Source organism: Gasterosteus aculeatus, chromosome 3, assembly GCF_964276395.1.
Source record: "Gasterosteus aculeatus chromosome 3, fGasAcu3.hap1.1, whole genome shotgun sequence".
NCBI lineage: Eukaryota > Metazoa > Chordata > Actinopteri > Perciformes > Gasterosteidae > Gasterosteus > Gasterosteus aculeatus.
The window spans coordinates 17377694-17390622 of NC_135690.1; the positions used below are offsets into that span (position 1 = coordinate 17377694).

The window sequence follows — 12929 nt, forward strand, 5'->3', positions numbered from 1 at the left end:
TTTTATATACATACATTATATATATTGATATATAATATATTGATATATATATATATATATATATATATATATATATATCGATATATCTATCCTATCTCTCTCTCTCTCTATATATATATAGATCTATAGATATATCTATGTATATATATGGATATCTATATATAGATATCCATATATCTATATACATATATATATATATATATATATATATCTATGGATATATATATAGATGTATCTATAGATCTATATATATAGATATCTATATATCTCTCTATATATAGGATAGATATATATATCGATATATCTCGATATATATATATATTGATATATATATATATATACAGTATATGTATTAAAACATATTTACATATATATATAGTTACCTTTTGTTTTGAATCGATGTATTGCGTTTGAAGTATTGACATCAGGAGTTGATGTACTTTTATGTGGATGTGAAAATAAGAACGTTGTTGCGCAATATCAAAAAGCAGAAACAGCATCACATTGTGGAAACAAATGTATTTGTTCAACAAGAAACCAGCACCATATATAATAATACATTAACCCAAATAAAAATATAAGGTACAGTGAACAGATCAATTGTGAGACAACTGCAACCACCCGTTATAAATACAAACAAGTGAAGCGCGGCCCAATATTCCAGAAGTTTAAAGTGCACACAGCGAAATAAGTGTTTAACAGGTATAGAGGAAAGAAAAAACCAACACGAAAATGTAGCTGCTATTTTTGTATCACCTGAAATAGAACACCTGAATGAGAAAAACAAGGTAAAGCAAATATAGTCTCTAGTGTGTAGTTTAACACCAGAATAGAACGTAACAGGAAAAAAATATATAAATGCACAAGTTTCATCACAACATCAGAATGGGACATTAAGTACATTGTAGCACCCTTCACAATTTGACATTTTTTGCATCGATTTTGCAGGAAATCTGTTTAAATAAAAAAATAAAGAATAAAAAAAAAAACTTTAATCATCAAAAAAGAGAATTCTTGCATTCTTAAACGCCTGCTGTACAGCAGAGTCTCAGATAAGTTGATAAATGCAGCTTATTCCTTTTCAATAAAAAGAAAACTTTATAAAAATAAAAAAAAGCTTTGTCACATAATCTCATTTATTCTCTTTGTCCTATTCTCTCTCAAACCACAAAACCTTTGATAAATAAGTTTTCTTGCATGAATCAGTCCGACCTTTTTCACACTGCATGTTGAATATAAACAATTGTCTACGTTTCTCATTAGTTTCTGTGAAGGCTTCGGTCTAAACCTACAAATATGTGAATAAGTTCTGCTGCTATATTCATAGAAATGTAAAGTTCTCCTTTATTGACACGAAGCGATTTACATCTAAAAGACATCTTAAAAACGAGCGAGTCCGTAAATCTAATTCAATGACCTCTTTGTCTCGGCAGGAAAACCAAAAACACTTTTAATCCACAAATAATCCAAACCCAACCGGATTTGTGTTTAAAAATCCACCAATGACTTCTTTAAAAACTAAATATTGAGACCGTCTTCCAGCAGCGCCTTCGAGGTGGGTCGAGATCTTCGGTCACTTCCCCTCGTCCCTCTGTCCTCTTCTCGCTTACCCTTCTTCTTCTCCACCTCACCCCCCGGAGTCTCAAACCTCCTCCTGGCGTTCTCCATCCTGCTCCCATGTCTCTCCTCCGTCCTCCTCTCCGCGTCCCCTCCCCCTTTCCTCTCCTCTCTGCTCCTGTCCATCTCGGCCCTCCTGTCCTTCCCTCCTGCCTCCTCCGTCCCCCTGGAGCTCCGCGTCCCGTCACTTTGCTTCCCGTCTCTCCTTTTGCCGGTTTCCTTCGGTTCGGTCCTGGGGGGTCGGCCCGTGTCGCTGCTCCGCCTCGAACCTTCTGCGTCTTTGTTCCTCGGCCTCCACTCGGGCTTCATCTCGCTCTCCTCGTCCCCGCCGCTCGGACTCATTTTACTTTCTCCACCCGTCTTGATCGATGTTTTTCCACCTCGGTCCTCTCGTTTTGAATCGCCCGTTTTTCTCTTATTGGCTCCGTGGTCTTCTCTTGCCAGGTCTCGCTTGCTCTGATGCTTTTCCTTTCCTGCTGTGACTTGGTTCTCAGCGTCTTTGTCCTTCTTTCCTTTCTGAGGTTGTTCTTCTTTGGCTGCTTTGATGGACACTGGATTTTTTTGCTCTTTTTCTTCATCAGGGTTCTTGCGCTCAGATTGATTTTTGGGCTTCTTGCTTTCCGTCTTTCCCTCGTTCTTAGCATCCACCATCTCCTCTCGGTCCTTCTTTTCCTCTGGCTCTCCTCTTTCCTCCTTACTCATCAACATTTCCTTCTCCATCTCTTTACTCTTTAGCCCCTCTTCGACCTTCTTGTCCAGTTTCTCCTCCAGGAGGTCCAGCTCCTGCTCCAGTTCAGCCAGCTTCTTCGGATCCGACTCGTACTCATCAACGTCCACCACCTCCTCCACCTCCTCGATCTCCTCGTACTCCTCCACCTCGATGCCATCCATGGTCTTCTGCAGCTGCGTCTTCACTTTGTTCAGCTCCAGGAGACCGTCCTGAAGTTCCTTGCAGACGTCCCTGATCTTGGTGGCAAACTTAGTTTTTGCTCCCTTGCGCAGCTCGTGGGAGTCTTTGGCGAGGAAGAAGACGTCCAGGGCGAGGAAGAGCGCCGACATGACCCCCGTGGTGACGCTGATGGCCTGGGCGGCTTTGGCGGCGCCGCCCGCAGCGCCCAACACCTGCACGGTGCTGATGAGCTTATCCGTGTTGATCATCAGGGCTTTGCCGGCACGGCCGCCCTCCTTCATCACGTGCTTGAGGTTGTGGTTCAGCGCCTTTTTGGCGGCGCTTTCTGAGTATTTCTCAAAGTCCCACTCCTGCAGCGTGTCCATGCCCGCCTACGAGAGGCACAGGGGACAGAAGAGGAGGCTGAGAACCTTCTCAGGTGGAGAAATCTTTTTCAATGAATGCATTTGTAGGGACAGCGTTAAAATAAAAGGGTTCCATTGATTTTATTGATCCCTTTGGTTTGAGGACATTTTCAAAAACCTTCACGGTGCAACAATGTTTCCTCAAACAACCTGAATATTGGAATTTATGTCCTCACCTGCACGAAGTCCAAACACTCGCGGATGTCTTTGATCTCGTCCTGGTAGTCCTGGATCATCTTCTCCAGCTTCTTGCGGTCCATGTTGGAGTGAACGGCGTCGGTGATGTTGGCGGTCGCCGAGGTGATGCTGCCCGCCGTCGCCACGCCGATCCCCACCGCCGTGACGATGATGGAGGCGCCGAAGGTGAACGGCGCCAGAATGAGCCCGGTGATGGTGGCCACGCTGCCCGCCACGCTGGCCACGCCTCCGCCCACGGCGGCCTTCACCGTCTTCTTGTGGAATTCATCCGCCGCGTCGGCGAGGGCCAGCAGCTCCAGGATGCGATGCTGCAAGGACGCCCCGCGCCGGTTGAAGAAACGCACGAACAGGCGGGCCGCCATGTAGACGCGGTCGGCGGCCTGCTCCATCGCCCTGGAGAGATCAGCAATGGTCGCCATGACGACGAGAGGAGTTTTAAAAAAGTTCGCAGGAACAGAATGAACCACAGAAAGATGCAAACGACAAACCCCGAAAACAAATACAAGCTTACATCTGCTCGTCTCCCTCCTGGAAATGTGACGTCTCGTTCCACTCGGCCCAACCTGGGAAACGGAACAAGGCGGTTAAATAACGGACAAAAAAAAAAAAAAAAACAACGACACCATCAAATCGTCACACTGACCTTTGACTGTGTTCCACCAGTCCATCAAATCATCGTCAATATCCTATTTTCAATAAAAACATATATTCATACAAACAATACTTATTAACAATTCTCAGTCTACTAATACGAATAAGATCTTTGTGAATATGCCGACTAGCTGAACAAAACCCCGAAGGTGTGAAAGTGTCCCGAGACGCACGTGTTGGATCTCCAGAGGGTTTCCCTCGGTGGGATAAGCTGCCATCTCAACCGGCTGGTGCTCCACTCGGCTCTCCTGGAAAACCCCCGGTAACAAACAAATAAACAAATGACTACCCGTAATGAAGCTGCATAATAGTAAATGTGTGTCGAGGTGTATGTTGGTCTCGGATGAGACTTTTTAAAAGTAGATCTTATAATAATAGTAATATCCGAATGCTGACCGGTGGGGAGTTCAGCTCCTGCAGCTCAAACGTCTCCTCAATCAAAGGCATCGTTTCAGAGCCCTGTGGAGACAGAAGCAAATAAAAGGACTTATATAATAAATAAATATGAATCCAAAAGGAGGATCAACCACACTTGTGTTAAACACTAAACCAGGATAACCAACCAGTGAGTGTCAATAACCAGAGGAGAGGAGAGCGTACCTGAGAACTTGGACTAAGTTTGGGTATTTTGGGAAGAGTTTTCTTGATTCTGAATGACACAACCTAAAAAAAAAAAAAAAAAACAGAAAATAAGCGTTTGTCACCGAGGAAAAGACAATCGGCAAAGTCGAGAGCTCAAGCAGGAACCTCAAAAGCTCAGCTTAGACTGAACCACATGGAGGTTTCTCTCACAGCGACTCACCCGTTTCTTCCTCTTGATGGTCGTCCTGCGTCTGGGCCCGTCTGCGCCCGGCGCCTCCGTGCTCTCGCCCTCCTGCGCATGAAGACGGACACGACTGCAGCTTTATTCGGGACTTTATGAGCTCATCTAATTTGCCGTTTAACGTCACAACATTTCACGCTTTTCTTCTTTGCAAATAACATCGTACCTGTTGTTGCGCTTTGGGCGTCTTCTTGAACTTGCTGGCAAAGCCCACTTTTTTCTCCTGTTAAAAGAATCATTTCATTTCAGGGCCCAAAAAAGGCAAAACATGCAGGTAGAAGAACTCGTGCAACATCTACGTGGAGGCTCACTTTTGGGGTGTTTGTTGCTTCAGTGAGATTGTCATTACTGGTTGACATTTCTATGGGAATATCCTGTAAAATGGAGCAAAAAGAGCAAAAATGATTTCTTATGACTGATTATCAATTTTGTAGAATAGAAAAGATCTAAAAGATAAAAACGATTCAGGCGAGCGGCGGAGGAGCTTCACCTCGGCGAGGCTGTCGCAGCTGGCAAACAAGTCCTTGGAGTCGTTGAGCGGATCCTGGAAAACCAGAAAAAAAACAAATCAAAGGCTTGTGGGTAATCTGGTTACTGGTTACGAACGTCACCATCGAAAAGGCTGAAGGCGATTTGGTTACGTTGGAGGCGGCCGAGCGATGAGCCGGTTTAGGAGACTTCTTGAAGATCCCTGCGAGTCCTCCGGTCTTCCCCTGAAAACACACGAGACGCCGGGTGACGTCGGAATGCTCAACCACAGAAGAAGAAGAAGAAACGCGCCGCGGTGGCGATCGGACTTCTGTACCTTCGCTGCGTGTCCCTCGGATAGATTCTCTCGACTGCCCGGTAACGTTTTATCATCGCTTGACTCCTGAACGGGCAGAAAGAGACGTGAACACAAAGCAGAGTCACATGGTGCGATGGCGTGTAAACGTCGGGGGGGGGGGGCACCTCGTCTGTTGTGGTCCCCTCTGCCGGCTTGGGAGCCTTTTTAAACATGCCGCTGAAAATACTTTTCTCCTGAGAACGTCAACACAATATGTCAGAAACACTTATTGTAATTTAAATGATGTATTCACAGGTGGGAATCTGCGTTTAAATGGTTATTTCTACATCTTGGAGCGCACCTTTTTGTTGCCGTTTTCGAACAGGTCGTCGTTACTCGCCAGCGGATCTTCTTGGTCGTCTCGGTCCTAAATGAACATTATGAATGATATAATGTTGAAGGAGGTAGCGGCGGCGCAGGACGGTGCCCTTCCAGCGGCCTCCTCTCGGAGTCAATCGCTTTCTTTCCAGGGGGGTTTTCCGTCCTCGACCTTATTGTGCCACACTCACCTGTGCAGCGTCTTTGGGGGTCTTCTTGAGGAGCCCGCCGAACAGACCTCCTTTCTCCTGATGAAAAACAGTCACATTTCCTCACTTTACCCGACGCCGTCTCAGAGCACGCAGTCCATCGGCCTTCTACCCGACGCGGGACTCCTTGCGTGAGATACACGAGTGGCGCCTCAAACCCCCCGACCTCACTGACCTCGTCGAACAGGTTGTCGATGCTGGCGGACCTTTTGAAGATTCCGGCCAGGCCGCCTCTTTTCTCCTAAAGCAGTTTGGGGTTATACGTTTAAAAAAACACACAAAAAAGAACAGCGATGACTTTTGTTTTGAAAGGAGCTCGACGCAGCACAGGAAGACATCGTCTCCCAGGACGTGAGGCCTGTGATCGGCTGTCGGCGGACGGCGGTCTTTGATCAAAGGGACGTACCTTTGACAGATTCTCACAGCTGCCGGATGAATGCTTCTCTGGGTTCCCCTCCTGCATTCAAACCAGAAAACTGTTAAATCAAATACATGTATAATATATAAATAAATAGCTGCAAGGACTGAATGCATCAAGCCAACGCACATCGTCTGCTGCAGGTTCCTCGGCCGATCTCTGCGGCTTCTTAAACATGTTGCTGAAAATGTTTCTCTCCTGGAAAAAGAACACGTGTTGGTCAGCGAGCGGCTCGCGCGACGACGTTCGTACCTCCCGGGTGCGACGCGTCGGACTCCCACCTTAGCGGGGACGTCCTCGGGGACGTCGGCGGCGCAGGTCGGCGGCTCGTTCTGAGCTTCTCGTTCCTGAAACACGGAAATGTTCGATTCATCAAACCTGCCAGAACGAGGCGAAGGTTTAAGAACTCACACACACACACACACACCGGTGACTTTGTCCTCTCTCTGGGGGATTTGGGGGTCTTCTTGAGGAGTCCGCTGAACAGACCTCCACCTTTCTCCTGATCAGATACACAGGAAACGTTTGTTGAGGTATTGAAAGTCTTTACAAAGCTTCTGCAGTTTTGTTGACAAGTGATCAACAATCTCTGACTTTATATCACAGACCTGTTTGTTCTCAGGTGAATTCTCGATGCAGGTTGAAAGTTCGCCGTGAGTAGAACAATCCTATGAAAAGGGTTGAAAAGTTGAGGGAGAAAACATCTTTTTAAACTGTTATTTAAAATGTAGTATCGCAATTTCTACGAGAATCTGTAACTCGTGATGAACAGAAAAGCGGTTTGCATCGTTTTTACTTTTACCTCTTCGGCCTGAGCAGCTTCTGCAGGTTTGAGAGTTTTCTTGAACATTCCACCAAATATTCCTCCTTTTTCCTAAAAGGTCAGGCAGTGAGTGACGGCTCTAGAACGACATTAAATGGATGAACGAGGGACTGAATAATCTCACCTTGGTGTCGAGTGCGTCGCTGCTGCCCGAGAGCTCATCGTCCCGCGAGTCCTGACAAGAGATCAGAACCGGAGTACGAGCGCGTGTGTGAGAGACTACTTCTTTTACCCAAACCCGGACCGAAATGCTGGCCCAGTTGCATTATGGGTAAGGAAGCCGGACGCGTCTTTATAATGACATCACAGTAATGGACTTCTTACTTCCTCTGCTGGGGGACTGTCTGAAGGACGGGAGGACTTCTTGAAGAGTCCACTGAACGCTCCTCCTTTCTCCTGAGACACCAGCAGATGTTTAAACACACACTTTATATATTTATATATTTATTCACAGCTCAAAGGGAATAAAGTTCACGGCCAAACCCACCTTTGCTTTTGCAGCTTCGGACAGACTGTCATCGCTGGCCGAGAGATTCTTCTGGGCCGACAGATTCCCCTGAAAACGGGAAATGACTTTGTTAGTTTCTGTGTTTGATACATCGGGGACGTCGTCACGTTCACAGTTTGAGACGAGACCGCTGAGAGCGTAAACGTCCCACCTCGACCGGTCGGGGCCCGTCGGACAGTTTGGGAGATTTCTTGAACCTTCCACCGAAAACGCCTCCTTTCTGCTGCTGCGTGAGGAAAGAGAAGAAGACTCATCAAAGGCGTTTCCCCCCCGGTTACCACGGCAACGGGACCATCAGAGGCAAACAAAGAGCTTTATTCTAATCTGTTACTGTAAGATCCACATGAAGAAACGACGGATACATTTTGTCGCAAAATAGAAATATGTTTCTTTATTAACTAGTGAAGTTATTAACACATTTCCTCCCAAACAGGACATTCTGTTAAATTCCACATCGGGCGGTTTAGTCTCAGTTGTAACCAAAGCAGACTAACTTACTTTACCGTCGTCCCCAGACGGAGTCTCGTTGCTGTCGCTCGGCTCCGTTTGCAGCGACTTTTCATCCACAAACAAAAGACACGAACAGTTCAAACGCCCCGTTGCTTCGGTTTCATATATTCTTTTGTTACAATAAAGATCCTGATGTGGGATAATTCTGTATTAATGATAATGCAGCTGATATGAGGTTAATGTTTTTTCCTTGAAAATATCCTTGAATCTAAAAATAACTTCATCAATGTGTTACAACTCATTAATTACATCTTTATATCGCGCTTCCATGGTCTAATTATGTCACAATTGTTACTGAATATAATAGAAAAATGAGTAGTAAATAGATCAGGTCCTTTTATTCACTCAAATAGTTTTTCTCTTCCGGGGTTAAAACTCAAAAGAAGCATCGAGGCGTCACCTGCTCAGGTGTTCCCTCCGCGGGAAGCTTGGGAGACCTTCGCAGGATCCCGCTGAAGAATCCTCCTTTCTCCTGTCGACCTCCAGAGAATTAACCCACAGCGCCAACTACTGTCACATAAAAGCCAAGACCCATCCGCGCAGACTCACCTGTGAGCCGTCGCCGCCGTCGCCGCCGTCGGCTGGATCATCGCGGAGAGACGGCTGGTCCTAAGAGGCAGAATGAGCAGGTTCAACATCAAGCGATGGCGCCACGTTTCCCGCTTCGGTTGAAATGAGATGAACGTTATTGGAGCTTTTTTTTTTTTTTCAGCTGAATCGCCACCTTGTCAGTTTGAGAAGCGTCGGGCGATTTCTTCTTAAACATCCCGCTGAATATTCCTCCTTTGTCCTGATGCAGACACCAGAAGACATGCACGCTCACTTAGGAAACACTTGTTGTACGTCTTCGCGTCCACTAAGTGGAGACATCTGCCGGTGCGGCGTCTCACCTTTTTGTTGCCGTTGTCAGACAGACTGTCGTTGCTGGCAGAAAGTTTGCCGGGGACACCGAGGACGTCCTGAAGAACCAATGAGATCCACATAAAAATAGTGAATAATAGTTTTTCCAGTTTTCTGTTAAGGAGGAGGAAGACATTTCTCACCTGTGCAGGTGTCTCGTCTGTTGTTTGGAGGATGCCGGAGAAGAAGCCTCCCTTTTCCTGTAACAAAGCTAATGTAGTTAACACAAATACACAAAACACACACACGCACGCACGCACACACACGCACCAGATTGATGCCAGCAGTCGGTTTGGTCGGGACATTGTGCGTTTTTTCGGCTTTCTTGTGCATCAGGTAACTCTGAGAAACAAAAACAACGGTATTTTGTGCGCGGCTCTTAAACAACGTATATTTCCGTGCACATCACGTCGATCCCATCGTAGAATAGTTTTTTGACTCAGTCATTGAACGTCTCACTGTACAACATTGTGTGAGCAGCTGACACACACACACACACCCACCGTGTGTCAAAACACACAGGTATGCGTCATGTGTGCACAAGCCCAGACACACGCCCGTGTGTCGAAACCCACAGTCGTGTGTCGTGTGTCCAAACCTGCCAGACCGGAACCCGTTCAGATGAGGCAGCGTAGGACTTGTGATAGATTTCGTCTGCATATTCATTTGTTTAGGATTTCAGAGTCAGTTATTGATCCTCCGGCTGCCCGTTACATGATTTGATCATGAACACGTTTAAGAGTTTGTACAAATCAAACACATTCAAGTCGACTTTTACACAAATGAGGTGCGTTTCTCACGGTGAACGAAGGCGTTTTCTCTTTCTGGCTCTGATGGAGGATTCCCGTCCGGACAAAGCGATCGCTCTGCAACAAAGCACACGACAATAAAGAGGACGGCGTCGAATAAACCGTTCATGAATCAGGTCAGAGCGGCCGGTTTAAAAAAGGCACAAACCTGTTTGAAGTCGACTTTATCACTGGGAACTTCAGACTGGCTCTGATGAGAAGAGGAACAAGCCTTCAGAAATGTACAAAGACAAGCGTGTGTAGTTTAACTGTGTGTGTCTTTGCCTGCACCCTCTTGTGATGGCTGCATCTGGTTGTGTCTTTATATTCCTGCACAAAGAGAAAGACGTTTGTAACAGAAACACCGTGTTTGACCTGTGAGCGGCTCAAAGATGAACTATGATTTAATTCAGACATGTTCACACATTACTAGTTATCGTTGCCGGTGTACTTTACATTACATATTTTGTGTGTAATGTACCTTTTCTGTGGGTCTGGGTGGAACCACAGGAGTTTGCATCCTGTTCCCATTTGCCTGATTCAAATTAAAAAAGGGGATAAAATACTTTTTAATTTTTTTTAAATGGTTTCCGACCATCTGGACCGTGATGCACAAAGCGTGCGAAGGCAACAATGAGCAGAATATCGGTTAAAGTACACAAAATCATACAAGTACTTATGTATTAACTTTTGACATATCTCCTCGCCGCCTGTCGCTCTCTATCCGCTAAACTATGAACAACGGAAATTAAAACATATGCGTTAAATACCTCATTGTTCGCTGCTCTTTTCTTCCGATATTGTGTCTGAATCAGTTCCTTCACAGAAAAAAAAAAAACCCGCAAATGAACATCAGAACATTTCTTCTTTTTGTGAGTTGTAAATTCTTACAAGAAAATGCAGATTATCGTGTTACCAGAACTATATGGATTTTATGTATTCATCAACCCTCATTGAAAAGAAGCACTCGCTCCAATTTAAACCAAAACGAACTTGTTTACTGAAACGTTGCCGCGTGCTGGAGAAAGGTCGGGAGACAAACAACTGTACCAACAGCGGCGTGAGCTTACGTCGTCAGAAGGCCGCTCGGGCACCAGAGGAGTCGGCTTCTTCCATTTCGCCGGGTCGTTTCTTTTGGGCTGCAAAGAAAGTTGGCGGAGGTGTGAAGCCATTCTGGAAGGCTCATTTGAAAACAAATCCTACAGGGGTCACTGCACGCTGAGCACACGGCGAGAGCTTCATTCCTATTACAGTACCTCCGTGGGCTTCGGGGGAGGTTTGGGCTGCGAGTACAGAAGAAAACCGTTAAGCGTTTACTGCACAGTGTGTATAAATATACAATCAGTACTGGAGGGTTTGCAACATCATTTTTTACTTAAAAAGGTTCTCACCGGCTTTGGCTTCTTCTTCACCTCTGGTTTGTCCGTGCACGCCTCCATCTTTGCCGGTTGTGCGTTTAGAGTTTTTGATCTACACCGTTTTTTGACACAGATTTAGTGTAATTTCACGTAGACTTAAAAGTAGCTTAGCATCGGTGTGCACAATAAGACTGGACACAGCTGTGATATTCTTCTGGTCCACTGGGGCCCTGGAGTGAAATCATCATTGTTAGTAACACATGCGAGTTTACCACTGTGAAAAGTTTGGCTTTTGTTGGTAAACAAATCGGTTGCACGCTCATCTGTTCCTTCCATCATATGACTGATTAGATGACTCAACACTTTTAAATCTGCATTTTGGGCTCTGGGAAGTTTTAATGTTACTTAGGTCATGACATCTTTTGAATAAAAATATATAATTTAAGCAAGAAAGCAATAATGTAACTTAGTTGAAGCCGTAAAAAAATAAATGAAAATGTCTGTGAATTTATTTAAACATAAAGGAGGAAATACTTGGTACAGTGGTCGCTGTATGACTCATTTGGAGAAGTAATACCGTCAAAAAACACATTTCCGATAAGTCAAACGAAATAAACGGGACTAAATATTACCGAACGCCGAGCAAACGTTAACATCGACGGTTTAAAAACACGCTCGGCAAAAATACGGGCGTGAGTCTAAAAAATAAAAAAAAGACTAAAACTATATATAAAAACTAAATCGGTTCGCTGTCCAACTGAACGGTTTCACCTACCGACTATTCGGAGAGAGAATAGAAACCGGAGACGCTTCACAATCAGTTCTTAACGAGTTTCACCAGAAGCTCCTTCACGACATTCCCGGTTTTTAAGACTTTAACGTCACAACCGCAGAACAACATCTGCACACAAGAGGCGTTCAGGAGCCGCTCGGAAAGCTCCCAGATTACAGCGCTTCAGTCACACGCGGCACCGGCTCATATGAACGTGCCGGTGATTCCTTACGGATCTAAAACACCTCAAAGCCATTAAATTGTTGCCACACAATTTATCTGCACATTTGTTAATGCAGCACAATTCACATTTTAAAATGTATTTTATGTAATGCACTTTTTTTATTTAATGCATTTTTACGATCAACATTAATTTCTGGCACAAAATTATGTTTGAGATTAACAAAAAGTCATCTCATGCTAATCTATTATTTGGTGACACATTTTCAGTTGTTAAGCAGCGTTTGCTTAGATGATGTACAAATAGTTTGCAGTTGTATTTAAACTAATATTCGAGAACACACACAAAATGCAAGAAAGACTCATGAATGTGAAATAAAAGCATGAAATGTGTATTTTTGGGAGATACAATCCAAAACAGCAGCACCACAGGTGTCGCAGCTGCCATCTTCTCCCTCTTCGAAGAGGTAGAGGATGAAAGCTGTACAGGTACTTTACCTGCGCATCACACGTTTCTCAGGCGTATTTAGAGCCACGTGAAGAAATCCAAACGTTTCGGACAACACCCCAAATCCCAACAACCCGCACAGGTGAGAACAAAGCGTCGCAAACAAACGGGAACCCGCCCCGAGAGCCTCAAATCCCCATTGTAGTAAACACCTGTTGCACAATGAGCCCGTTGTCCCGGCGAACTAAAGAGCTCGGATACGATATCT

At 45.1% G+C, this 12929-nt stretch overlaps 1 protein-coding gene across 7 annotated transcripts; it reads right to left on the bottom strand.

The window, feature by feature from the left end:
• Positions 1–499: 499 nt before the first annotated feature.
• apold1a (apolipoprotein L domain containing 1a) lies at positions 500–12192 on the bottom strand. 7 transcript variants are annotated; one of them, XM_078099859.1, is made up of 43 exons: positions 12037–12192; positions 11295–11491; positions 11160–11186; positions 10974–11042; positions 10674–10721; positions 10385–10438; positions 10195–10233; positions 10073–10114; positions 9916–9981; positions 9386–9457; positions 9259–9315; positions 9106–9174; positions 8940–9005; positions 8765–8824; positions 8616–8687; positions 8204–8260; positions 7857–7928; positions 7685–7753; positions 7522–7593; positions 7322–7372; positions 7177–7248; positions 6983–7042; positions 6802–6876; positions 6656–6721; positions 6504–6572; positions 6363–6413; positions 6132–6197; positions 5939–5995; positions 5731–5796; positions 5555–5623; positions 5409–5474; positions 5245–5316; positions 5094–5147; positions 4915–4977; positions 4770–4826; positions 4583–4654; positions 4381–4443; positions 4177–4239; positions 3954–4028; positions 3773–3815; positions 3641–3692; positions 3108–3522; positions 500–2898 (listed from the first exon to the last, which is right to left on the bottom strand). In XM_078099859.1, the coding sequence occupies exons 2-43, from the start codon at positions 11340–11342 to the stop codon at positions 1519–1521; spliced, it is 4236 nt and encodes a 1411-aa protein (XP_077955985.1). In that variant the 5' UTR covers positions 11343–11491; positions 12037–12192; the 3' UTR covers positions 500–1518. The 7 variants fall into 7 exon arrangements, with proteins under 7 accessions (XP_077955985.1, XP_040027894.2, XP_077955984.1 ...); XM_040171960.2 differs by having other exon boundaries at positions 7857–7931; XM_078099858.1 differs by having other exon boundaries at positions 7857–7931; positions 11295–11373; positions 12037–12163.
• Between the last annotated feature and the right edge of the window lie 737 nt (positions 12193–12929).

What these genes read in the sequence shown, in the direction of transcription:
- apold1a (XM_040171960.2), bottom strand. Translation starts at nt 11,342, where the DNA reads ATGGAGGCGTGCACGGACAAACCAGAGGTGAAGAAGAAGCCAAAGCCG. An exon ending in CTGACAACGGCAACAAAAAG is followed by an intron (nt 9,006 to 9,105) that starts GTGAGACGCCGC and finishes TGTCTGCATCAG; the next exon opens with GACAAAGGAGGAATATTCAG. An exon ending in GCTGCGACAGCCTCGCCGAG is followed by an intron (nt 4,978 to 5,093) that starts GTGAAGCTCCTC and finishes TCCATTTTACAG; the next exon opens with GATATTCCCATAGAAATGTC.